This window comes from Oncorhynchus mykiss, chromosome 6, assembly GCF_013265735.2.
Source record: "Oncorhynchus mykiss isolate Arlee chromosome 6, USDA_OmykA_1.1, whole genome shotgun sequence".
Taxonomy (NCBI): Eukaryota; Metazoa; Chordata; class Actinopteri; order Salmoniformes; family Salmonidae; genus Oncorhynchus; species Oncorhynchus mykiss.
Genome location: NC_048570.1, coordinates 48,549,311 through 48,575,330, shown reverse-complemented (window position 1 = coordinate 48,575,330; position 26,020 = coordinate 48,549,311). Strand labels below are relative to the sequence as shown.

The following is a 26,020-nucleotide window of genomic DNA, read 5'->3' as shown; positions in this document are numbered from 1 at the left end:
AGAATTATCATTCACATTTGACAGTGATGATGGCTTATTTTGAAATGAGGTATTCCTAACTTGATGTTTGATGGTATATTGAGATAATATGTGTGGGCATAGGGACACGTTGCAATTGGAAGATACATTTTATGCATAGGCCTATTCTATAATGATATTCACAACCCAGTATCACAGATTATTGTGAAAAAACTTATTGGAAATTTGTGACAGGCACACGAAAAAGTTGATTTTGTTAATGTCCAGTACACAATTTTATGTACAGTGCCTTTCAATCACAGATAAAGACTGTAGGTTACTTAAGACAGAAAAGATAGGAGGGAGGCTGTTCGGGGAGGATTGTAACGACGTTCGTCTGTAGGAGGAGAAGCGGACCAAAAAGCAGCGTGGTGGTTACTCATGTTCTTTAATGGAAAACTGAACGATACATGAAATAACTCAAATCTACAAAACAACAAACGGAACGTGAAAACCTATACAGCCTATCCTGTGACAACAAACACAGAGACAGGAACAATCACCCACCAACACACAGTGAAACCCAGGCTACCTAAGTATGATTCTCAATCAGAGACAACTAATGACACCTGCCTCTGATTGAGAACCATACTAGGCCGAAAACATAGAAATGCCCCAAAACATAGAAAAACAAACATAGACTGCCCACCCAACTCACGCCCTGACCATACTAAATAAATACAAAACAACGGAAATAGAGGTCAGAACGTGACAGTACCCCCCCCCCCCAAAGGTGCGGACTCCGCAAAACCTTGACCTATAGGGGAGGGTCTGGGTGGGCGTCTGTCCGCGGTGGCGGCTCTGGCGCGGGACGCGGACCCCACTTCACCATTGTCTTAGTCCGCCTTATTGTCCGCCTCCGTGGCTTACTCACCATGACCACCCCTCTCAATGACCCCACTGGACAGAGGGGCTGCTTGGGACAGAGGGGCAGCTCGAGACAGAGGTGAAGCAGCTGCTCGGGACAGAGGGACAACTGCTCGGGACAGAGGGACGATAGCAGCTCGGGGCAGAGGGGCAGCTGCTCGGGACAGAGGGGCGGCAGCTGCTCGGGACAGAGGGGCGGCAGCTGCTCGGGACAGAGGGGCGGCAGCTGCTCGGGACAGAGGGGCGGCAGCTGCTCGGGACAGAGGGGCGGCAGCTGCTCGGGACAGAGGGGCAGCTGCTCGGGCGGCCCCTGGCTGACTGGTGGCACTGGCGGCCCCTGGCTTACTGGCGGCCCCTGGCTGACTGGCGGCACTGGCGGCCCTGGCGGCCCCTGGCTTACTGGCGGCCCCTGGCTTACTGGCGGCACTGGCGGCCCCTGGCTTACTGGCGGCCCCTGGCTGACTGGCGGCACTGGCGGCCCTGGCGGCCCCTGGCTGTCTGGCGGCACTGGCGGCCCCTGGCTGACTGGCGGCACTGGCGGCCCCTGGCTGACTGGCGGCACTGGCGGCCCCTGGCTGACTGGCGGCACTGGCGGCCCCTGGCTGACTGGCGGCACTGGCGGCCCCTGGCTGACTGGCGGCACTGGCGGCCCCTGGCTGACGGGCGGCACTGGCGGCCCCTGGCAGACGGGCGGCGCTGGCGGCGCTGGGCAGACGGGAGGCTCAGATGGTGCTGGGCAGACGGGAAGCTCCGGCAGCGGCGCCGGACAGGCGGGAGGCTCCGGCAGAGGCGCCGGACAGGCGGGAGGCTCCGGCAGCGGCGCCGGACAGGCGGGAGGCTCCGGCAGAGGCGCCGGACAGGCGGGAGGCTCCGGCAGAAGCGCCGGACAGGCGGTAGGCTCCGGCAGAGGCGCCGGACAGGCGGGAGGCTCCGGCAGAGGCGCCGGACAGGCGGGAGGCTCCGGCACCGGCGCCGGACAGGCGGGAGGCTCCGGCAGCGCTGGAGAGGAGGGAGCCCCTGTAAGGATGGGCTGGAGAGACAGCCTGGTACGGGGGGCTGCCACCGGAGGGCTGTTGCGTGGAGGTGGTGACGGATAGACCGGGCCGTGAAGGCGTACTGGAGATCTTGAGAGCAGGGCTGGAACCAACCGCCCTGGCTGGATCTTCACCCTAGCCCGGCAGATGTGGGGAGCTGGGATGTAGCGCACCGGGCTAAGCACGCGTACTGGGGACACCGTGCAAACAACTGCATAACACGGTGCCTGACCAGCACCACGCCCGCCACAGTTAGCACTGCTAGGAGCACTGTAGTGCTGAGATGGCACAGGACGTGCAAGGCTAGGGAGATGCACAGGAGGCCTGGTGCGTGAGGCTGGCACAGTCTTCACCAGACCCCTCCCACGCACCTCAGGATGAGTATGGAGAGCTGACCCCGGTGCCATTAAATCCCTGACACGCTCCGTCGGGCGAATGTCGTGCCTCATGCACCAAACCAGCAACTCCCTCATATCTCTCTCCTCCAATTTCCCCATTAACTCCTTCACAGTCTCTGCTTCGCTCACCTCCAACACCAGCTCTGGTTCTGAGCTCCTCCTTGGCTCCTCACGATAAACGGGGGGAGTTGGCTCAGGTCTGACTCCTGACTCTGCCACACTCCCCCTGTGCCCCCCCCCCCAAGAAATGTTTGGGGCTGACTCTCGGGCTTCCATCCGCTCTGCCGTGCTAGTTCCTCATAATGCCGCCTCTCTGCTTTTGCTGCCTCCAGCTCGGCCTTGGGGCGGCAATATTCTCCTGGCTCTGCCCAGGGTCCTTTCCCGTCTAGAATCTCCTCCCAAGTCCATCTCTCCAAGTAGTGCAGCCTCTCCCACTGCTGCTTTTGCTGCTGCTGCTGTTGCTCCTCCTGCTGCTGCTTTTGCTGCTGCTGCTGTTGCTCCTGCTGCACCAGTCGCTTCTCCTGCTGCTGCTGTTGCTGCTGCCTCTGTTTACCACGCCGCTTGGTCCTTGGTGGGTGATTGTTCCTGTCTCTGTGTTTGTTGTCACAGGATAGGCTGTATAGGTTTTCACGTTCCGTTTGTTGTTTTGTAGATTTGAGTTATTTCATGTATCGTTCAGTTTTCCATTAAAGAACATGAGTAACCACCACGCTGCTTTTTGGTCCGCTTCTCCTCCTACAGACGAACGTCGTTACAAGGATGGGTTGGCGTATAACGCAAACGTCAAACAACCCAAAGGTTGCGTGTTTGAATCTTATCACAGACAACTTTAGCATTTGAGCTAATTAGCAACTTTGCAACTACTTATTACGTTTTAGCCAGCATGTTACCTAACCTTAACCCCTAGCCTAGTTAGCCTCCTAGCTAGCCTAGCTAACATTAGACACCTTGCTAGCCTAGCTAATGTTAGCCATATCAAATTGGAATTCGTGTAATGTACACAAATGCGTTATGAAGAAATTAAATCATGTAATACACACAAAAACTTTTCAAATAAGTAATTTGTGACTATTTCACAATAAACTTTAATAGTGTGTTGGATATTAGGTCAGTACTAACTTTGATTGAGAAATTATGTTTTTTTCTTTTTCTTTGCTCTCTCACCTATAAACATGGCAGTACACCACTGTTGGCATTGTTGACTTCGATTTTCATAATAGCAAGCTAGGACTTGATGGGTATTTCAATCAGCTGTGTAGTGCTAGGGAAAAAAACGAAATGTGCATCCATTGGGGGACCCAGGCCCGAGTTTGGGAAACCCTGTTCTAGAGAACTGACATGAGCATGATGCTGCCCATTTCCTCTTCAATTTAGCTTATAAAAGGCCTATTTTGTTTGAAGGTGATGTGTAGGAACTAGAACGTTTCAGTGATATTTCTGCTGTGCGCGGAAATATCACTCTAGGCTGATAAGCTTATTCTTTGCCGTGTTATAGCCCTATTGGACAGGTATTACTAGAGACATTAGTTATGTAATTATTATCCAAGCATGTGCAGTATTCCAGAGGACGATTCACACAGGATTCGTTTTTCCAAACTCCCCCCGTAATTCAATTTTTTTCCTAATTTAATTGACTCCTATGACGGAAGCCTGGAGGTTTTACTCTAGGCATGAAGATAGTTCAAAGTCATGTGTATAAGGTTACTCGGATAAACTCGTGCTTGCCTGCCAAATCTAGCTGGTTGATAAAATGAATCAGGTTATTTACAACTGGACTTGGAGCGAAAACCTACATGAAGGTAACTCTCCAGGAACAGGGTTGGAGAACCTGTTCTCTTCTCTGGGTTCCGTAGAAATTGAGAGATACAGCATTGCGAAAGCCTATAGTGTCGTGTATTGATGTGACATACTGATATATAATGTCACCGCGTCAGTAGAGGAATGTGGGGCTTGTTACACGGACAATGATGGAGTAAAGACATGGTGAAGTTTACCTCTGAGTTTGGTTGATTTAATTCAGTATAAAATCTTATTAACATAGCACAAGTTGTAAGTATAGGATTAAACAATGGTGAAGATGACAGTGTTTGAAAACTACAGTTAAATCTGAAAAGTGAGTTAGCGTAATCAAGATGGAAAACAATGTGCCAAAGTTTGACTGCTACAGTGAGTCTGCTACGCTAGGTCCATGCTGGACCAGGTGGTTGATGACGTTTGAGCTGTTCGCGGATGGTAAAGGATTAATACTATCCATTGATGTTGATGCTGTTACAAAACAATGGAGGAGAGCTTTGCTTCTAGATCGTGCTGGGACAGCTGTGCAGGACATTTTCTCCACACTCGCAGACACTGGAGAACCAACAGACTAAGTCAGGGCTGTGGCTGCGTTAAATGCATACTTCGTGCCACATGTAAAACAGCTTTTCCGAGTGTCACGTGTCATGTCATGTTGTGTCTTGTTTCTGTCCTTTCCCTTCACCCTGTCTCCCTCTGCTGGTCGTTATTAGGTTACCTTTTCTCCCCCTCTTTCCCCCAGCTGTTCCTTGTCTCCTCCTAACTACCTCGTCACCCCTTTTCCCACCTGTTCCCTTTTTCCCTCTGATTAGTCCTCTATATCTCTCTCTGTTTTTGCTCCTGTCTTTGTCGGATCCTTGTTTGTGTTATTCATGCCTGAACCAGACTATCGTCATGTTTGCTGCAACCTTGTCCTGTCCTGTCGGAATCTGCCGGTCCATCTGAGCCTACCTATGTTTTGTCATTAAAGAAGCTCTGTTTACGTTAATTCGCTTTTGGGTCCTCATTCACGCACCGTAACAGAAGGATCCGACCAAGAATGGACCCAGCGACTTCGGATCCTCTCCACTCAGCCGTCGAGATCCAGGGAGCGATGCTAGGCAGACACGAGCAGGAATTGTCTGCTGCTCGACATGCCGTTGAGACCCTGGCCACCCAAGTCTCCAACCTCACAGAACAGGTTCACCATCTCCGCCTCGATCCACCGGCCACTTCCAGGGCTTTCGAATCTCCGGAGCCCAGAATCAATAACCCGCCGTGTTACTCTGGGGAGCCCACTGAATGCCGCTCGTTCCTCACCCAGTGTGATATTGTGTTTTCTCTCCAGCCCAACACTTACTCCAGGAGCACTGCTCGTGTCGCCTACGTCATATCTCTCCTTACTGGACGGGCTCGTGAGTGGGGCACGGCAATCTGGGAGGCAAGGGCTGAGTGTACTAACCAGTATCAGGACTTTAAGGAGGAGATGATACGGGTTTTTGATCGATCTGTTTTTGGGGAGGAGGCTTCCAGGGCCCTGTCTTCCCTATGTCAAGGTAATCGATCCATAACAGACTACTCTATTGAGTTTCGCACTCTTGCTGCGTCCAGTGGCTGGAACGAGCCGGCTTTGCTCGCTCGTTTTCTGGAGGGTCTCCGCGCAGAGGTAAAGGATGAGATTCTCTCCCGGGAGGTTCCTTCCAGCGTGGATTCCTTGATTGAACTCGCTATTCGCATTGAGCGACGGGTTGATCTTCGTCACCGAGCTCGTGGAAAGGAGCTCGCGTTCTCCGTTGCCCCCCTCTCCGCATCACTACCATCTTCCTCTGCCGGCTCGGGTGCTGAGCCTATGCAGCTGGGAGGTATCCGCATCTCGACTAAGGAGAGGGAACGGAGAATCACCAACCGCCTCTGTCTCTATTGCGGTTCTGCTGGTAATTTTGTCACTTCATGTCCAGTAAAAGGCCAGAGCTCATCAGTAAGCGGAGGGCTACTGGTGAGCGCTACTACTCCTGTCTCTCCTTCAAGATCCTGCACTACCTTGTCGGTCCATCTACGCTGGACCGGTTCGTCAGCTTCCTGCAGTGCCTTAATAGACTCTGGGGCGGAGGGCTGTTTTATGGACGAGACCTGGGCTCGGGAACATGACATTCCTCTCAGACAGTTAAGGGAGTCCACGGCCTTGTTCGCCCTGGATGGTAGTCCTCTCCCCAGGATTCAGCGTGAGACGCTACCTTTAACCCTCACTGTTTCTGGTAATCATAGCGAAACCATTTATTTTTTAATTTTTCGTTCACCTTTTACACCTGTTGTTTTGGGCCATCCCTGGCTAGTTTGTCATAATCCTTCCATTAATTGGTCTAGTAATTCTATCCTCTCCTGTAACGTCTCTTGTCATGTGAAATGTTTAATGTCTGCTATCCCTCCTGTTTCCTCTGTCTCTTCTTCACAGGAGGAGCCTGGTGATTTGACAGGGGTGCCGGAGGAATATCACGATCTGCGCACGGTGTTCAGTCGGTCCAGGGCCACCTCTCTTCCTCCACACCGGTCGTATGATTGTAGTATTGATCTCCTTCCGGGAACCACTCCCCCCCGGGGTAGACTATACTCTCTGTCGGCTCCCGAACGTAAGGCTCTCGAAGATTATTTGTCTGTAGCTCTTGCCGCCGGTACCATAGTCCCCTCCTCCTCTCCCGCCGGAGCGGGGTTTTTTTTTGTTAAGAAGAAGGACGGGTCCCTGCGCCCCTGCATAGATTATCGAGGGCTGAATGACATAACAGTGAAGAATCGTTATCCGCTTCCTCTTATGTCTTCAGCCTTCGAGATCCTGCAGGGAGCCAGGTTTTTCACTAAGTTGGACCTTCGTAACGCTTACCATCTCGTGCGCATCAGGGAGGGGGACGAGTGGAAGACGGCGTTTAACACTCCGTTAGGGCACTTTGAATACCGGGTTCTTCCTTTCGGCCTCGCTAACGCTCCAGCTGTCTTTCAGGCATTAGTCAATGATGTCCTGAGAGACATGCTGAACATCTTTGTTTTCGTTTACCTTGACGATATCCTGATTTTTTCACCGTCACTCCAGATTCATGTTCAGCACGTTCGACGTGTCCTCCAGCGCCTTTTAGAGAATTGTCTTTTTGTGAAGGCTGAGAAGTGCTCTTTTCATGCCTCCTCCGTCACTTTTCTCGGTTCTGTTATTTCCGCTGAAGGCATTAAGATGGATCCCGCTAAGGTCCAAGCTGTCATTGATTGGCCCGTCCCTAAGTCACGCGTCGAGCTGCAGCGCTTTCTCGGCTTCGCGAACTTCTATCGTCGTTTCATCCGTAATTTCGGTCAGGTGGCAGCTCCTCTCACAGCCCTTACTTCTGTCAAGACGTGCTTTAAGTGGTCCGTTTCCGCCCAGGGAGCTTTTGATCTCCTCAAGAATCGTTTTACATCCGCACCTATCCTTGTTACACCTGACGTCACTAGACAGTTCGTTGTCGAGGTTGACGCGTCAGAGGTGGGCGTGGGAGCCATTCTTTCTCAGCGCTCCCTCTCTGACGACAAGGTCCACCCTTGCGCGTATTTTTCTCATCGCCTGTCGCCGTCGGAACGTAACTATGATGTGGGAAACCGCGAACTGCTCGCCATCCGCTTAGCCCTAGGCGAATGGCGACAGTGGTTGGAGGGGGCGACCGTTCCTTTTGTCGTTTGGACTGACCATAGGAACCTTGAGTACATCCGTTCTGCCAAACGACTTAATGCGCGTCAGGCGCGCTGGGCGCTGTTTTTCGCTCGTTTCGAGTTCGCGATTTCTTATCGTCCGGGCTCTAAGAACACCAAGCCTGATGCTTTATCTCGTCTCTTCAGTTCTTCAGTAGCCTCCACTGACCCCGAGGGGATTCTCCCTGAGGGGCGTGTTGTCGGGTTGACTGTCTGGGGAATTGAGAGGCAGGTAAAGCAAGCACTCACTCAAACTCCGTCGCCGCGCGCTTGTCCTAGGAACCTTCTTTTCGTTCCCGTTCCTACTCGTCTGGCCGTTCTTCAGTGGGCTCACTCTGCCAAGTTAGCCGGCCACCCTGGCGTTCGGGGTACGCTTGCTTCCATTCGCCAGCGTTTTTGGTGGCCCACCCGGGAGCATGACACGCGTCGCTTCGTGGCTGCTTGTTCGGTCTGCGCGCAGACTAAGTCCGGTAACTCCCCTCCTGCCGGCCGTCTCAGGCCGCTTCCCATTCCCTCTCGACCGTGGTCTCACATCGCCTTAGATTTTGTCACCGGACTGCCTTCGTCAGCGGGGAAGACTGTTATTCTTACGGTTGTCGACAGGTTCTCTAAGGCGGCTCATTTTATTCCCCTTGCTAAGCTTCCTTCTGCTAAAGAGACGGCACAAATCATCATCGAGAATGTTTTCAGAATTCATGGCCTTCCGTCAGACGTCGTTTCGGACAGAGGTCCGCAATTCACGTCTCAATTTTGGAGGGAGTTTTGCCGTTTGATTGGGGCTTCCGTCAGTCTCTCTTCCGGCTTTCACCCCCAGTCTAACGGTCAAGCAGAACGGGCCAATCAGACTATTGGTCGCATCTTACGCAGTCTTTCTTTTCGCAACCCTGCGTCTTGGTCAGAACAGCTCCCCTGGGCAGAATACGCCCACAACTCGCTTCCTTCGTCTGCGACCGGGCTATCTCCTTTTCAGAGTAGCCTCGGGTACCAGCCTCCGCTGTTCTCATCTCAGTTCGCCGAGTCCAGCGTCCCCTCCGCTCAGGCTTTTGTCCAACGTTGCGAGCGCACCTGGAAGAGGGTCAGGTCTGCACTTTGCCGTTATAGGGCGCAGACTGTGAGAGCTGCTAATAAGCGTAGAACTAAGAGTCCTAGATATTGTCGCGGTCAGAGAGTTTGGCTCTCCACTCAGAACCTTCCCCTTAAGACCGCTTCTCGCAAGTTGACCCCGCGGTTCATTGGTCCGTTCCGTATTTCTCAGATCATTAATCCTGTCGCAGTTCGACTTCTTCTTCCGCGATATCTTCGTCGCGTCCACCCGGTCTTCCATGTCTCCTGTATCAAGCCCGTTCTTCGCGCCCCCGCTCGTCTTCCCCCCCCCCCCCCATCCTTGTCGAGGGCGCACCCATCTACAGGGTCCGTAGGATTTTGGACATGCGTCCTCGGGGCCGTGGTCATCAGTACCTAGTAGATTGGGAGGGGTACGGTCCTGAGGAGAGGAGTTGGGTTCCCTCTCGGGACGTGCTGGACCGTGTGCTGATCGAGGATTTCCTCCGTTGCCGCCAGGTTTCCTCCTCGAGTGCGCCAGGAGGCGCTCGGTGAGTGGGGGGGTACTGTCATGTATTGTCATGTTGTGTCTTGTTTCTGTCCTTTCCCTTCACCCTGTCTCCCTCTGCTGGTCGTTATTAGGTTACCTTTTCTCCCCCTCTTTCCCCCAGCTGTTCCTTGTCTCCTCCTAACTACCTCGTCACCCCTTTTCCCACCTGTTCCCTTTTTCCCTCTGATTAGTCCTCTATATCTCTCTCTGTTTTTGCTCCTGTCTTTGTCGGATCCTTGTTTGTGTTATTCATGCCTGAACCAGACTATCGTCATGTTTGCTGCAACCTTGTCCTGTCCTGTCGGAATCTGCCGGTCCATCTGAGCCTACCTATGTTTTGTCATTAAAGAAGCTCTGTTTACGTTAATTCGCTTTTGGGTCCTCATTCACGCACCGTAACATCACGTTCTGACCTTAGTACTTTTGTTCTGTCTTTGTGTTACGTTTGTATGTCACCAGACAGGACTGTTTCGTTTTGTTCGTTAATTTTGTTATTTTTGTATTGATTCAGTGTTCAGTGCTTCCTTTAATTAAAATTATGAACACTTACCACGCTGCGCTTTGGTCCTCGTCTCTTCCTCCCGAATACGATCGTTACAGAAACACCCACTACAAAAGGAACAAGCAGCGTGGTAACGGGCAGCAGCAGCAGAAGCAGCGATCGCAGGACTCCTAGACTTGGGAGGAGATTCTGGACGGCAAGGGACCAGGGGCACAGGCTGGAGAATATCGCCGCCCCAAGGCTGAGCTGTAGGCAGCGAAAGCCGAGAGGCGGTGGTATGAGGAGGCAGCACGGCGGCTCGGCTGGAAGCCCGAGAGGCAGCCCCAAAAATGTATTGGAGGGGGCACACAGGGAGTGTGGCGAAGGCAGGTAGGAGTCCTGCGCCAACTTCCCGTGCTTACCGGAGAGAGAGAGGGACCAGGCAGGCACCGTGTTATACGGTGGAGCGCACGGTGTCTCCGGTGCGTGTGCATAGCCTGGTGCGGTACATTCCAGCTCGTCGTATCAACCGGGCTAGAGTGGGCATCGAGCCAGGTGCCATGAAGCCGGCTCTACGCATCTGGTCTCCAGTTCGTATCCTCGGGCCGGTGTACATGGCACCAGCCTTACGCATGGTGTCCCCGGTTCGCCAGAACAGCCCAGTGCGGGCTATTCCACCTCGCCGCACTGGCCTGGCTACGGGGAGCATTCAACCAGGTAAGGTTGGGCAGGCTCGGTGCTCAAGAGCTCCAGTGTGCCTTCACGGTCCGGTCTGTCCAGTGCCACCTCCACGTACCAGCCCTTCGGTGGCAGCCCCCCGCATCAGGCTGTCTCTCCGTCTTCTCCCTACAGATGCTCCCCTCCGTCCAGTGCTGTCAGAGCCTTCCTCCTCTCCAGCGCTGCCAGAGTCTCCCGTCTGTCCTGAGCTGCCAGAGCCGTCAGTCTGTCCTGAGCTGCCAGAGCCGCCAGTCTGTCCTGAGCTGCCAGAGCCGCCAGTGTGTCCTGAGCTGTCAGTCAGCCAGGAGCTGCCAGAGCCGTCAGTCAGCCAGGAGCTGCCAGAGCCGTCAGTCAGCCAGGAGCTGCCAGAGCCGCCAGTCAGCCAGGAGCTGCCAGAGACGTCAGTCTGCCAGGAGCTGCCAGAGGCAGGACGTCACCACTGACCTATTGGGTTCACTACCAACAGGACACTCAATACTTGTAGTTGTATTACAGCAGATATTATGAAAATGATATCATGCAATCTGCTACCGCAGAAAAGGTGATTGATCGTTTGGAGACTATTTTCAGTCAACATGGTCTACCATTAACAATCTGATCTGATTTTGGCCCACAGTACATGTTATCCCAGTTCCAGAACTTCTGCCAGGAAAATAGGATACAGCATGAAAAAACGATGCCAAAATGGGCACAGGTAAATGGTGAAGTGGAGTGGAAAAATGCCTCCTTCATGAAACGGATTCGCATTGCACAAGCTGAGGCAGGAGCTATGCAAGTATGTCACAGTCTACAGGTCCATTGATCACTATACCATGGGCAGGAGCCCAGCTGAGCTCATTTTCTAAAGGAAAATGAGGTGGAAGCTTCTGGATATAGCTATACCACAGTGACCTGGAGACACAGGAATATGATGCTCAGCAGAAAGGGAAATCCAAGATCTATGCAGACAACCGTCGCAGAGCCAAACACTCTGACGTGGACATCGGAGACCAGGTTCTCCTAAAACAGGACAAAACACACAAGTTCACAACAACCTTCAAAAGAAACCACACACTGTGATCAATGAAGAGGGAAACAATGTGGTTGTTCAATCTCCAACCAGGACCAGGTATTCAAGGAAAACAACATTCGTAAAGAGGTATACAATTGAGGAGCCAGATCCACAACCAAAGGACACCACACAACTGAAAGAGACTGTGGAACAGAGTCCTACTCTGAGACATTACATAGAGTCCAACCAGACTATCTATGAGGGATCACCACAAAGACCACGGACACCCAAGCCAGTCAAGCCTCACAGACAAATTAAACTGCCACAGAAGTTAACAGACTTTGTCATAAACTAATTATCCTGTACTGCAAGGGGTAAAGAAAATGAGAATAACCTGAAAAATGTACAAAGGACTAATGCGAAGACTTTGAATGTTTGTTATGTTGTGAAAAAGGTGCAGAATGTTTTGTTACATTAAGAAATAATAATAATAGTACTGTTTTGTTTTGCTTAGAAGTAAGCTTTAACAGGAAAGTCCATTAGGAGAACAGAAATAATAAGACACTGAACATATTTCAGTTGTTTATTGGTAAAAACAAAGGTTTCTATATAGGTAAAGAACTAGTGTTGTTGTGTATGTCAGGTTGACGTTGAAGTTCATATCCAAGTAAAGGAGGGATGTCATGTATTGATGTGACGTACTGATATATGACGTCACCACATCAGTAAAGGAATATGGGACTTGTTACACGGACAGTGATGGAGTAAAGACATGTTGAAGTTTAGCGCCTGAGTCTGGTTGATTTAACTCAGTGTAATATTTTAATTTAGCACAAGTTGGAAGTATACGATTAAACATATACATAGTTTGAATACGGATAAACTAAACTAAAGGACTGTTTTGTTAGCACAGACTGGAATATGTTCCGGGGTTCTTCCGATGGCATTGAGGAGTACACCACATCAGTCACTGGCTTCATCAATAAGTGCATCGATGACGTTGTACCCACAGTGACTGTACGTACATACCCCAACCAGAAGCCATGGATAACAGGCAACATCCACATTGAGCTAAAGGGTGTATACCTAGTCAGTCACACAACTGAAATGTGTCTTGCCACATTCAACCCAACCCCTCTGGATCAGAGAGGTGCGGGGGCTGGCTTAATTGACATGCACAGTGCCTGGGGAACAGTGGATCAACTGCCTTGCTCAGGGGCAGAACAACAGATTTTTGCCATGTCAGCTCAGGGATTTCATTCAGCAACCTTTCGGTTACTGGCCCAACGCTCTAACCACTAGGCTACCATAGAGCTGCTGCTTTCAAGGAGCAGGACTTTAACCCCGAAGGTTATAAGAAATCCTGCTATGCCCTCCGACGAACCATCAAACAGGCGAAGCGTCAATACAGGACTTATACTACACTGGCTCCGATGATCGTCAGATGTGACAGGGCTTGCAAACTATTACAGACTGCAAAGGGAAGCACAGTCGAGAGCTGCCCAGTGACACGTGCCTACCAGACGAGCTAAATAACTTCTATGCTCGCTTCGAGGCAAGTAACACTGAAACATGCATGAGAGCATCAGCTGTCCCAGACAACTGTGTGATCACGCTCTCCGCAGCCGATGTGAGTTAGACATTTAAACAGGTCAATATTCACAAGGCCGCAGGGCCAGATGGATTACCAGGATGTGTACTCCGAGCATGCGCTGACCAACTGGCAAGTGTCTTCACTGACCTTTTCAACCTCTCCCTGTCCGAGTCTGTAATACCAACATGTTTTAAGCAGACAACCATAGTGCCTGTGCCCAATAACACTAAGGTAACCTGCCTAAATGACTACCGACAAGTAGCACTCACGTATGTAGCCCTGAAGTGCTTTGAAAGGTTGGTCATGGCTCAGATCAACACCACTATCCCAGAAACCCAAGATCCACTCCAATTTGCATAAGCCCCAACAGATCCACAGATGATGCAATCTCGATTGCACTCCACACTGCCCTTTCCCACGTGGACAAAAGAAACACCAATGTGAGAATGCTATTCATTGACTACAGCTCAGCGTTCAACACCATAGTGCCCTCAAAGCTCATCACTGAGCTAAGGACCCTGGGACTAAACATCTCCCTCTGCAACTGGATCCTGGACTTCCTGATAGGCCACCCCCAGGTGGTAAGGGTAGGTAACAACACATCCGCCACGCTGATCCTCAACACGGTGGCCCCTCAGGGGTGCGTGCTCAGTCCCCTCCTGTACTCCCTGTTCATGACTGCATGGCCAAGCACGACTCCAACACCATCATTAAGTTTGCCGATGACACAACAGTGGTAGACCTGATCACCGACAATGATGAGACAGCCTATAGGGAGGAGGTCAGAGACCTGACCGTGTAGTGCAAGGATAACAACCTCTCCCTCAACGTGGTCAAGACAAAGATGATGTTTATGGACTACAGGAAAAAGAGGACCGAGCACGCCCCCATTCTCATTGACGGAGCTGTAGTGGAGCAGGTTGAGAGCTTCAAGTTCCTTTGCGTCCACATCACCAACAAACTAACATGGTCCAAGCACACCAAGACAGTTGTGAAGAGGGCACGACAAAACCTCAGAAGACTGAAAAGATTTGTCATGGGTCCTCAGATCCTCAAAAGGTTCTACAGCTGCACCATCGAGAGCATCCTGGTTGCATCACTGCCTGGTATGGCATCTGCTCGGCCTCCGACCGCAAGACACTACAGAGGGTAGTGCGTATGGCCCAGTACATCACTCGGGCCAAGCTTCCTGCCATCCAGGACCTCTATACCAGGTGGTGTCAGAGGAAAGCCCTAAAAATTGTCAGACTCCAGCCACCCTAGTCATACACTGTTTTCTCTGCTACCGCATGGCAAGCAGTACCAGAGCACTAAGTCTAGGTCAAAGATGCTTCTAAACAGCATCTACCCCCAAGCCATAAGTGTCCTGAACATCTAATCAAATGGCTACCCAGACTATTTGCATTGCCCCCCCTTCTACGCTGCTGCTACTCTCTGTTATATATGCATAGTCATTTTAATAACTCTACCCACAAGTACATATTTACTCAATTACCGCAACTAACCGATCCCCCCGCACATTGACTCTGTACCGGTACACCCTGTATATAGCCTCGCCATTGTTATTTTACTGCTGCTGTTTAATTATTTGTTACGTTTATTTTTGTATTTTTCTACTTATCTGTTTTTTACTTAACACGTTTTTCTTCTTAACTTCTTAAAATTAAAGCATTGTTGGTTAAGGGCTTGTAAGTAAGCATTTCACTGTAAGTTTCTACACCAGTTGTATTCGGCGCATGTGACAAATAAAATTTGATTTGTTTTGGATGCACGGTTCTGACTGACGGCCTGGTGGCCGGCATGCCTGGCTGTGCCCCTCCCCTCTCTCCCTCCCTGGCTAGCTGCTTCTTTCTTTGCTGTAAAAGTTGCGAGAGTTGGCGTTCTCGGAAGTAGCCTATGGCAACTAGCTAGTTTCCTCCATTGCAAAATACTGACTCTTAGGACTCGATCCCTAGCGGAATAGAGGCTTGAGGAATGGACTCCCCACCACTAGTCATGGCACATACCTTCCACGTTGTTCAATAATTTCCATAACACATAGCCCCTTGTTGATTATCCCTTTTAGCAGACGCTGTTATCCAAAGCGATTTACAGTCATGCATATATTTTAACGTAAGTCCCAGGAATTGAACTGACTATTCTGGTGTTGCAAGTGCCATGCTCTACCAGCTGAGCTACAGAAGACCACTTACAGAGGACCACCTACACCTTCTTCATCACACTACTGTATGTCATCTCTACACAGGACACTATTCTCACCCTGGAGGCTCTGACTGAGTACAGCAAAGTGGTCAAATATACCAAGCTGGATCTGTTGATCGAGGCATCCTACATAAAGACGAGGGAACAACTGGGGAAAATTGTGCTCACCCAGAAGAAACCTGTGGGCAAACCAATAGAGGTAAGGGCTTACCTCCACCCTCACACGCTGTGTGACCCCAAATTTACACACTGCCTGCAAAAAGACCACTTCTTCTCAATGAGACCATCTTTTCCTTGGGTTTTCCTGTGACTATGATGTATCGGGTCAATGATATTTGCAGTATAACCTGATCATGATCTCAATCATTTATGTACTGATGTAGTTTCTTCAGCATCTACCCCTATGGTACATTTCATACTGATCTTTACTAAATGAACCCTGAAGTTGCAGTACAGACTATATTATATCTCTCATGTGCTGTGTTTGTATGTTTCCTCGCTATTTTCTGTCTCCCATCTAATTCATGATTATACAGTCATACTGTGTCTCATTTTAACAGGTGACTGAGGATAAAGATGTCAGAGTGTCCACAGGCTTTGGTACAGGAGTCTCCATTGTCCAGGTAAGTTCCATCCATCCTCTGTTGCGTTACTCAATGTCCTTCTAAACAGAAGTTGATTATGGGCTCCCGAGTGGTGCAGCAGTTTAAGGCACTGCATTTCAGTGCAAGAGGCGTCACTACAGTCCCTGGTTTGATTCCAGGCTGTATCACATCTGGCTGTGATTGGGAGTCCCATAGGGCGGCGCACAATTGGCCCAGCGTCGGCCGGGTTAAGCTGTCATTGTAAATAAGAATATGTTCCTAACTGACTTGCCTAGTTAAATGAAGTAGGTGAACCCTTTGGAAATACCTGGATTACTGCATAAATTGGCCATAAAATTTGATCTGATCTTCATCTAGGTCACAACAATAGACAAATAGTCTGCTTAAACTAATAACGCACGACAAAATTATACTTTTTCATGTCTTTATTGAACACACCGTGTAAACATTCACAGTGCAGGGTGGAAAAAGTATGTGAACCGTTAGATTTAATTACTGGTTGACCTTCCTGGCAGCAATAACCTCAACCAAACGTTTTCTGTAGTTGCGGATCACACCTGCACAATGGTCAGAAGGAATTTTGGACCATTCCTCTTTACAAAACTGTTTCAGTTCAGCAATATTCTTGGGATGTCTGGTGTGAACTGCTCTCTTGAGGTCATACCACAGCGCCTCAATCGGGTTGAGGTCAGGACTCTCCAGATGGCGTATTTTCTTCTGTTGAAGTTTTGGGTCGTTGTCTTGTTGCATCACCCAACTTCTTTTGAGCTTCAATTGGCGGACAGATAGCCTAACATTCTCCTGCAAAATGTCTTGATAAACTTGGGAATTCATTTTTCCGTCGATGATAGCAAAGCAGCCCCAAACCATGATGCTCCCGCCACCATACTTTACAGTTGGGATGAGGTTTTGATGTTTGGAAGGCACAGCACACCAACAACTCAACTGTAGTTTCACCTGTCCACAGAATATTTTGCCAGTAGCGCTGTGGAACATCCAGGTGCACTTCTGCAAACCTCAGACGAGCAGCAATGGGTTTTTTTGGACAGCAGTGGCTTCTTCCATGGTGTCCTCCCATGAACACCATTCTTGTTTAGTGTTTTACGTATCGTAGATTCGGCAACAGAGATGTTAGCATGTTCCAGAGATTTCTGTAAGTCTTTAGCTGACAGTTTAGGATTCTTCTTAACCTCATTGAGCATTCTGAGCTGTGCTTTTGCAGTTATCTTTGCAGGATGGCCACTCCTAGGGAGAGTAGCAACAGTGCTGAACTTTCTCAATTTATAGACAATTTGTCTTACCCTGGACTGATGAACATCAAGGCTTTTAGAGATACTTTTGTAACCCTTTACAGCTTTATGCAAGTCAACAATTCTTAATATTAGGTCTTCTGAGATCTCTTTGGTTCAGGGCATGGTTCACATCAGGAAATGCTTCTTGTGAATAGCAAACTCAAATTTTGTGTTTTTTATAAGGCAAGGCAGCTCTAACACACATCTCCAATCTTGTCTCATTGATTGGACTCCAGGTTAGCTGACTCCTGACTCCAATTAGCTTTTGGAGAAGTCATTAGCCCAGGGGTTCACATACTTTTTCCAACCTAATGTATTCAATATAGACAAGAAAAATACAATAATTTGTGTTATTAGTTTAAGCACACTACGTTTGTCTATTGTTGTGATTTGGATGAAGATCAGATCAAATGTTATGACCAATTAATGCAGAAATCCAGGTAATTCCAAAGGGTTCACATACTTTATCTTGCCACTGTACATTTAAGTAATGATTTACATATACCCATTCATTCTCGAAGAATTGATTTTATGCCTCATGAGCTTAGTTCAACTGTCATACCCAATTGTTGTTTCAACTCTAGATTAAACAGTATGCTCAATTCTTATCTGACAACAGATGAAAACCGTTTATTATAAAACAACAGAGACCAACAAAAACTGCAAATTTGACATTTCCATTGAAGTGCATCATCCTAACAAAAAGTCCAAAGGTATGACAGTGAATCAATGTCTGTAAACTTACTACAACCATTTCTCTCACAATAAACATGGAAACAAATATACAGCACCAGTCAACAGTTTGGACACACCTACTCATTCAAGGATTTTCTTTATTTGAACTAGTTTGATTTGTTGAACACTTTTTTTGTTACTAAATGATTCCATATGTGTTATTTCCTAGTTTTGATGTCTTCATTATTATTCTACAATGTAGAAAATAGTAAAAATAAAGAAAAGCACTGGAATGAGTAGGTGTGTCCAAACGTTTGACTGGTACTGTAGCTTTCATTTCTACTTCACCAGATACTATGCTGCATTCCTCTCGAATTGTCGCATGTGCAAAGTGAGTAAAATATTTGTATTTTTTTTAAATTAATCGAATAAAAAACATGAGCTGGCGCACGCCCAGAGGAAATGATTTTATGTAGAGGTGCTGACTGACGGAGAATAAACTATAAACTATGAAAATAAATAGAGTCACACACTCTATATATTAGTTCACAGTAATTTATTGAGTAAATCACCATCGTTTTATTTGTATTTGAATTCATTGTGGATCCCCATTAGCTGCTGCCAAAGCAGCAGCTACTCTTCCTGGGGTCCAGCAAAATTAAGGCAGTTTATACAATTTTAAAACATTACAATACATTCACAGATTTCACAACACACTGTGTGCTTTCATGCCCCTACTCCACCACTACCACATATCTACAGTACTAAATCCATGTGTATGTATTGCGCGAGCGCGCGCGCGTGTGTATGTGTGTGCATGTGTATGCGTGTGTCTGTGTCAATGTTTGTGTTGCTTCACAGTCCACGCTGTTCCATAAGGTGTTTTTTGTATCTGTTTTAATGTAATTAAAATACAAAGAAAATCTAACGCTATCTCCACCACTGTAAAGACAATGTGAATTTCTGTAAAGTAAAATATACTTCATAGAACAGTGCTTAAATTGTCTCATATGTTTTAAAGATACAATCCCCCTCCAAACGAGGTATTCACTGACTCCAGCCACACAGTCATGGAAATCCAACTACCCACTGGGGTGCAACCCTTCCAAGAAGATCTGAATATGGTAATTAACATATTCATGTTTTCCACTTTCTCCTAAATCTACACTGAACAAGTGTTGGTCCCATGTTTCATGAGCTGAAATAAAAGATCCCAGAAATGTTCCATATGCACAAAAAACGTATTGCTCTCCTATTTTGTGCACAACTTTGTTTACATCCCTGTTAGTGAGCATTTTTTCCTTTGCCAAGATAATCCATTCACCTGACAGGTGTGGCATATCAATAACCTGATTAAACAGCATAATCATTACACAGGTGCACCAATAAAAGGCCACTCTAAAATGTGCTACAGATGTCTCAAGTTTTGAGGGAATGTGCAATTAGCATGCTGACTGCAGGATTGTCCACCAGAGCGGTTGCCAGAAAATGTAATGTTAATTTCTTTACCATAAGCCGCCTCCATTGTCATTTTAGAGAATTTGGCAGTACGTCCAACCAGCCCAGGACCTCCACGTCCGGCTTCTTCACCTGCGGAATCATCTGAGACCAGCCAGCTGATGAAACTGGGTTTTGACAACCAAAGAATTTCTGCACAAATTGTCAAAAATCATTTCAGGGAAGCTCATCTGCATTCTCGTCGTCCTCACCAGGGTCTTGACCTAACTGCAGTTTTCTGTGGACAACAAACACAATTGCATTTCATCGATGGCAATTTGAATTCACAGAGATACCGTGACGAGATCCGAGGCCTATTGTTGTGCCATTCATTCGCCGCCATCACCTCATGTTTCAACATGATAATGCATGGCCCCATGTCGCAAGGATCTGTACACAATTCCTGTAAGCTGAAAATGTCCCAGTTCTTCCATCGCCTGAATATTCACCAGACATGTCACCAATTGAGCATGTTTGGGATGCTGTGGATCTACGTGTAGAACAGCACGTTCCAGTTCCCGCCAATATCGAGCAACTTTGCACAGCCATTAAAGAGGTGTTGGACAACACAATCAACAGCCTGATCAACTCTATGGAGATGTAGCGCTGCATGAGGAAAATGGTGGTCACACCTAGATACTGACTGGTTTTCTGATCCACGCCACAACCTTTTTTTTAAAGATATCTCTGACCAACAGATGCATATCTGTATTCCCAGTCATCTGAAATCCATACATTAGGGCCTAATTAATTTATTTAAATTGAGAGATTTCCTTATATGAACTGTAACTCAGTAAAATCCATATTTTTGTTCAGTGTATTTGTACACTGTTCCACATGAATGAAATGGCCTGTTTTTGGTTGTGTGATCAACTCCCTCAGTTTAGGGATGGACTGGAATCTGTGATATCTGACTACAAGATCACAGGAGACAAGGTTGTGCTTCAGCTGGACTCAGTAAGTTCCACTTATCTTCTCTTCTGCTATTGGAACATGTTGGTTTAGGTGTGGACATTCAAATGAATCATATAATGTAGTCCTGTACTGTAGTTTAAATTTGTCCTAATACTGTAGTCCTATACTTTTGTTCAAGTGTGTCATATAATGTTAACACTGTCACTGCCTTTCACACTACAGGTCCCCTTTGACCAATTTGTCTGTGTGGGATTCCGTATAAAAGAACTCTTTCGAGTTGGCATGGTCAGTGCTTCCTTGTTTAAAATCTACGAGTACAATGATCAAGGTACAGTATGGCGGAAAACAAAACCCATAGAAACTAATATACCACAGGAAGTTTGAGCAACTTTAAAATAATCCTTCTCTATTGCTCCACAGAGAGCCAATGTTCCAAGCTCTACTCCCCGCCTATAGAAACCAAGCTACTGCGGCTTTGTGTAGGGGAACAGTGCCACTGCATGGCAGGTAAGTCATATGGGCTCAGAGGACAGTGGTGTTTGCGAGTAAATTATAAGCATTGAAGATGTATGGAGGGTGGAACATGAGTGGGTTTGGATAAAACTGGTTGGTCATTTGTTCAAGTTAATGTAAATTATGGGTGATTACTTTGTTTATTTTTATTTGTGACTGCAATCCGTTTCTGTGATGATAGCGGAATGCTGCAACTTCAAATCAGAGATGGATCCCAGCATCACTGCTGAGGAAAGAAGACGAACTACCTGCCGTGACAATATAAAATATGGTAAGATGATACTTTGTTAGAACTTTTACCACCTCATCAGTAAAAATTGTCTCCAATGCCCAATTGATTTATTGAAGACATTTCACATTTGTAGGCAGTCCTTTTTGGTATGATGAGCTTATTCTATTTGTTTCGTTTAGGAGGACTTGCATATGATATGTTTGCGTCTTTTCTCACAGCTTTCAAGGTAAAAATCAAATCCATTGCGGAAGAAGGTGATTTTAGTACTTATGTGGCAAATGTGGAGGATCCCTTCAAAAGGGGTAAGTCTATCTCCTATAAAACTTTTTAAATATAAAGTAAGAAATGTGTGTGTGTATGTACAGTATATCACAAAAGTGAGTACACCCCTCACATTTTTGTAAATATCAGTATATATTTTCATGTGATAACACTGAAGAAATGACACTTTGCTACAATGTAAAGTAGTGAGTGTACAGCTTGTATAACAGTGTAAATAACTTAACACACAGCCATTAATGTCTAAACCGCTGGCAACAAAAGTGAGTACACCCCTAAGTGAAAATGTCCAAATTGGGCCCAAAGTGTCAATATTTTGTGTGGCCACCAGCACTGCCTTAACCCTCTTGGGCATGGAGTTCACCAGAGCTTCACAGGTTGCCACTGGAGTCCTCTTCCACTCCTCCATGACGACATTGCAGAGCTGGTGGATGTTAGAGACCTTGCACTCCTCCACCTTCCGTTTGAGGGTGCCCCACAGATGCTCAATAGGGTTTAGGTCTGGAGACATGCTTGGCCAGTCCATCACCTTTACCCTCAGCTTCTTTAGCAAGGCAGTGGTCGTCTTGGAGGTGTGTTTGGGGTCGTTATCATGTTGGAATACTGCCCTGCGTCCCAGTCTCCGAAGGGAGGGGATCATGCTCTGCTTTAGTATGTCACAGTACATGTTGGCATTCATGGTTCCCTCAATGAACTGTAGCTCCCCAGTGCTGGCAGCACTCATGCAGCCCCAGACCATGACACTCCCACCACCATGCTTGACAGTAGGCAAGACACTTGTCTTTGTACTCCTCACCTGGTTGCCGCCACACATGCTTGACACCATCTGAACCAAATAAGTTTACCTTGGTCTCATCAGACCACAGGACATGGTTCCAGTAATCCATGTCCTTAGTCTGCTTGTCTTCAGCAAACTGTTTGCGGGCTTTCTTGTGCATCATCTTTAGAAGAAGCTTCCTTCTGGGACGACAGCCATGCAGACCAATTTGATGCAGTGTACGGCGTATGGTCTGAGCACTGACAGGCTGACCCCCCCCACCCCTTCTATTTCCCAAAGACAACCTCTAGATATGACGCTGAATACATGCACTCAACTTCTTTGGTCGACCATGGCGAGGCCTGTTCTGAGTGGAACCTGTCCAGTTAAACCGCTGTACGGTTTTGGCCACCGTGCTACAGCTCAGTTTCAGGTTCTTTGCAATCTTCTTATAGCCCAGGCCATCTTTATGTAGAGCAACAATTATTTGAGAGTTCTTTGCCATGAGGTGCCATGTTGAACTTCCAGTGACCACTGAGGGAGTGTGAGAGCGATGACACCAAATTGAACACACCTGCTCCCCATTCACACCTGAGACCTTGTAACACTAACGAGTCACATGACACCGGGGAGGGAAAATGGCTAATTGGGCCCAATTTGGCTGTGTTGAGTTATTTTGAGGGGACAGCAAATTTACACTGTTATACAAGCTGTACACTCACTACTTTACATTGTAGCAAAGTGTCATTTCATGGTTGTCACATGAAAAGATATACTCAAATATTTTCAAATCTGAGGGGTGTACTCACTTTTGTGACATACTGTATATGTGTTTAACTTTATTCCTGTTTTGTGTAAATGACAGGGTTGGACAATGTCAATATCAACACAGAGGTGGAATTTGTCAAAAAGGCCAGTTGCAGTTCTGTGGATATGAAGATTGGTGGGCAGTACCTGATCATGGGTGCAGACAGCATGCAGATACGAGTTGGCAGAAGTTATAAGTGAGTGTGTGCATTGGTCTTTATTTTGGATTACAAAAATATTATAAAACTTGGCTACTGACAATATACTGCACTATAACCACGTATTTTTTGATTCAGGTCTGACCCTAACCCTATGTTTCAGGTATAGATACCCTTTGGATTCCCAGGCTACAGTTGAGATGTGGCCAACTGAATGTGAGAGAAGTCCCGCCTGCACTAAATATGTAGACATTCTGAATGATTATGCAGAACGTGTTCTATTTGAAGGCTGTTAAAGGGGCACTTCACCCTTTTTCAACACCAAATTCATAATATCCAGAACCAAGACAAAAAACGGCAGGTTTAAGTTCAGGAGACACTGATGACATCATCTGGTGTGCATCACATGACAGCTATGAGCAGGCAAAGGTTGCTTTAGACACATTTAGGCATTTTTTGTTTATAGCAGCTAAATATAAAAGGAAACAGCAAGATACTAACTCAGAAAGACACAACATAATTTTATGATATGGTGTTTTTAAGATTATTATGAATACATAACCGTGCCATAGGTCTCATTAATTTTGTACAAATAAACAGATGATATGGATTTCGTGTGTGTGTCAGTAGCTGTGTGTGTAACATCATCTGGGATGCCAAGCCAGGGAAAAAAATAGATATTACAACCTGTGTTGTGATAATTGCATTGTTTGCTCTATAACCTGTTAGTTCATAAACTGTACCTTGACACCGAGATATAAGGCTGAGACAATAAGAAGACACATTAGCTACACGTTGACCTTTCTATCCTTTCAGGCCAGGGGCATAATATATGAATTTATAGTTGGATCAGAATCGCCTTTATAATCATTGGCCAGTACAGAGAATTAAGTAAAACCACATGTCCAAATCCCTATCTCCATCTGTGGCTAATTTAGGAAGGGGACAATTTTAGTTAGCTAGCTAGCCACCGGAGGATAACGACACAACGATGCAACAATTCAAGTTTTCTGTCAATGACGTTTGGCTTCTGATGTGAAGCCAAAACCAAACTGGTTTCCCTTGACACTTTTTTTTGGTGTGCCAGGACCATTCACAGCTGAGCTCACTCAGTTTAGCTCAACGCTAACTGTCTATAAAATATATCAAGGGAGGCCAAATGCTCGATGGTGTCCCTTGCATTCAGTGCTACGGGCAACAACGTCATACTCCTTTTGACCAGACAGCATCAGTTAGATGGGCTACACATAACCGAGGGGGCGCTGTTTTGTTCACTCTGATGCTTTCTCCAGTGATATACATTCAGCCTCTTGCGCAAGGAAATGTATGAAACACAGAGACGAAAGATAAATTCTTCAGTTTGTTTTGGAAAGGGGGGGTTGGGGTGGAGATCCTGACTTCCCTTGGCATCCATGAGTACAATACCATGCTATCCAATGCAATACACTACAAATGCTGTCTACCTTTCAACCAATTCATTGGTCACAATATCAGGCATGACATTTAATACATACTACTTTAATACATTGACTTACATGGGGAATTGATCCCAAAATGTTGCTAGTTTGCAGTGTGCAAAATCCCTGAACTTTCCCTTAAGTGTATCACAGGATAAGAAATGCTATGCAATAGGTTTTGTTAGGGCTGATGAGTAGATTAACCTGTCTAGGACTGGAACACTCCGCAACAGCCAGTGAAAGTGCAGGGCGCCAAATTCAAAACAACAAAAATCTAATTAAAATTCCTCAAGCATACAAGTATTTTACACCATTTTAAAGATAAAATTATCGTTAATCCAGCCACAGTGTATGATTTCAAAAAGGATTTACAGCAAAAGCACCACAAACAATTATGTTAGGTCACCACCAAGCCACAGAAAAACACAGCCATTTTTCAAACCAAAGAGAGGAGTCACAAAAAGCAGAAAGAGATAAAATTAATCACTAACCTTTGATCTTCATCAGATGACACTCATAGGACTTCATGTTACACAATACATGTATGTTTTGTTTGATAAAGTTCATATAAAAAAAATATGAGTTTACATTGGCGCATTACGTTCAGTAGTTCTAAAACATGCAGTGATAGTGCAGAGAGCCACATCAAATTACAGAAATACTCATAATAAACATGGATAAAGATACGACTATTATACATGGAACTTTAGATAAACTTCTCCTTAATGCAACCGCTGTGTCAGATTTTTTAAAAACTTTACGGAGAAAGCAAACCATGCAATAATCTGAGTACAGCCTTTAGACAACAAAGCAGCTAAAAAGATACACGCCATATTGGGTAGTCAACATTACTCAGAAATAGCATTGTAAATATTTACTTACCTTTGATGATCTTCATCAGAATGCACTCCCAGGAATCACAGTTCCACCATAAATGTTTGATTTGTTCGATAATGTCCATCAGTTATGTCCAAATATCTTCTTTTGTTAGGGCGTTTGGTAAACAAATCCAAAAAGTGCATTCAGGTGGCGCCGAACGTCGGACGAAAAGTTCAAAAAGTTCCGTTACAGCCCGTAGAAACATGCCAAACTAAGCATGGAATCAATCTTTTGGATGTTTTTAACATGGTGAGTAAATATCAAATGTAGGTTAGTTATACCTTAAAAGCTCAAGTAAAACCTCTTCTGAGTTCCAAAATTATATATGAAATTTTATATAAAAAAATGTACATGGACTTTTGTAAATTCATTGTTATACACCAAAGTGACTTGCAATAAGTATATAAAAAAACAATATCCTCAATATGTTTGTATTTTATTTATTTAACCTTTATTTAACTAGGCAAGTCAGTTTAAAAAAACATGTTTATTTACAATGGCGGCTTACCAAAAGGCAAAAGGCCTCCTGCAGGGACCGGGGCTGGGATTAAAAATGTAAATATAGAACAAAACACACATCCCG

General features: G+C 46.7%; 1 protein-coding gene across 1 annotated transcript in view; it reads left to right on the top strand.

The window, feature by feature from the left end:
* Positions 1–23,711, top strand: part of c5 (complement component 5) — a 73,816-nt gene extending 50,105 nt beyond the window's left edge. Inside the window, exons 29-40 of the mRNA XM_021606684.2 lie at positions 15,415–15,570; positions 15,932–15,994; positions 17,888–17,981; positions 18,295–18,334; positions 18,965–19,067; positions 20,323–20,397; positions 20,578–20,683; positions 20,776–20,862; positions 21,050–21,139; positions 21,319–21,402; positions 23,002–23,140; positions 23,265–23,711. Coding sequence (XP_021462359.2) covers positions 15,415–15,570; positions 15,932–15,994; positions 17,888–17,981; positions 18,295–18,334; positions 18,965–19,067; positions 20,323–20,397; positions 20,578–20,683; positions 20,776–20,862; positions 21,050–21,139; positions 21,319–21,402; positions 23,002–23,140; positions 23,265–23,397 — 1,170 coding nt within the window. The 3' untranslated portion in view covers positions 23,398–23,711. The remainder of the gene's footprint in view (positions 1–15,414; positions 15,571–15,931; positions 15,995–17,887; positions 17,982–18,294; positions 18,335–18,964; positions 19,068–20,322; positions 20,398–20,577; positions 20,684–20,775; positions 20,863–21,049; positions 21,140–21,318; positions 21,403–23,001; positions 23,141–23,264) is intronic.
* Positions 23,712–26,020: the final 2,309 nt, after the last annotated feature.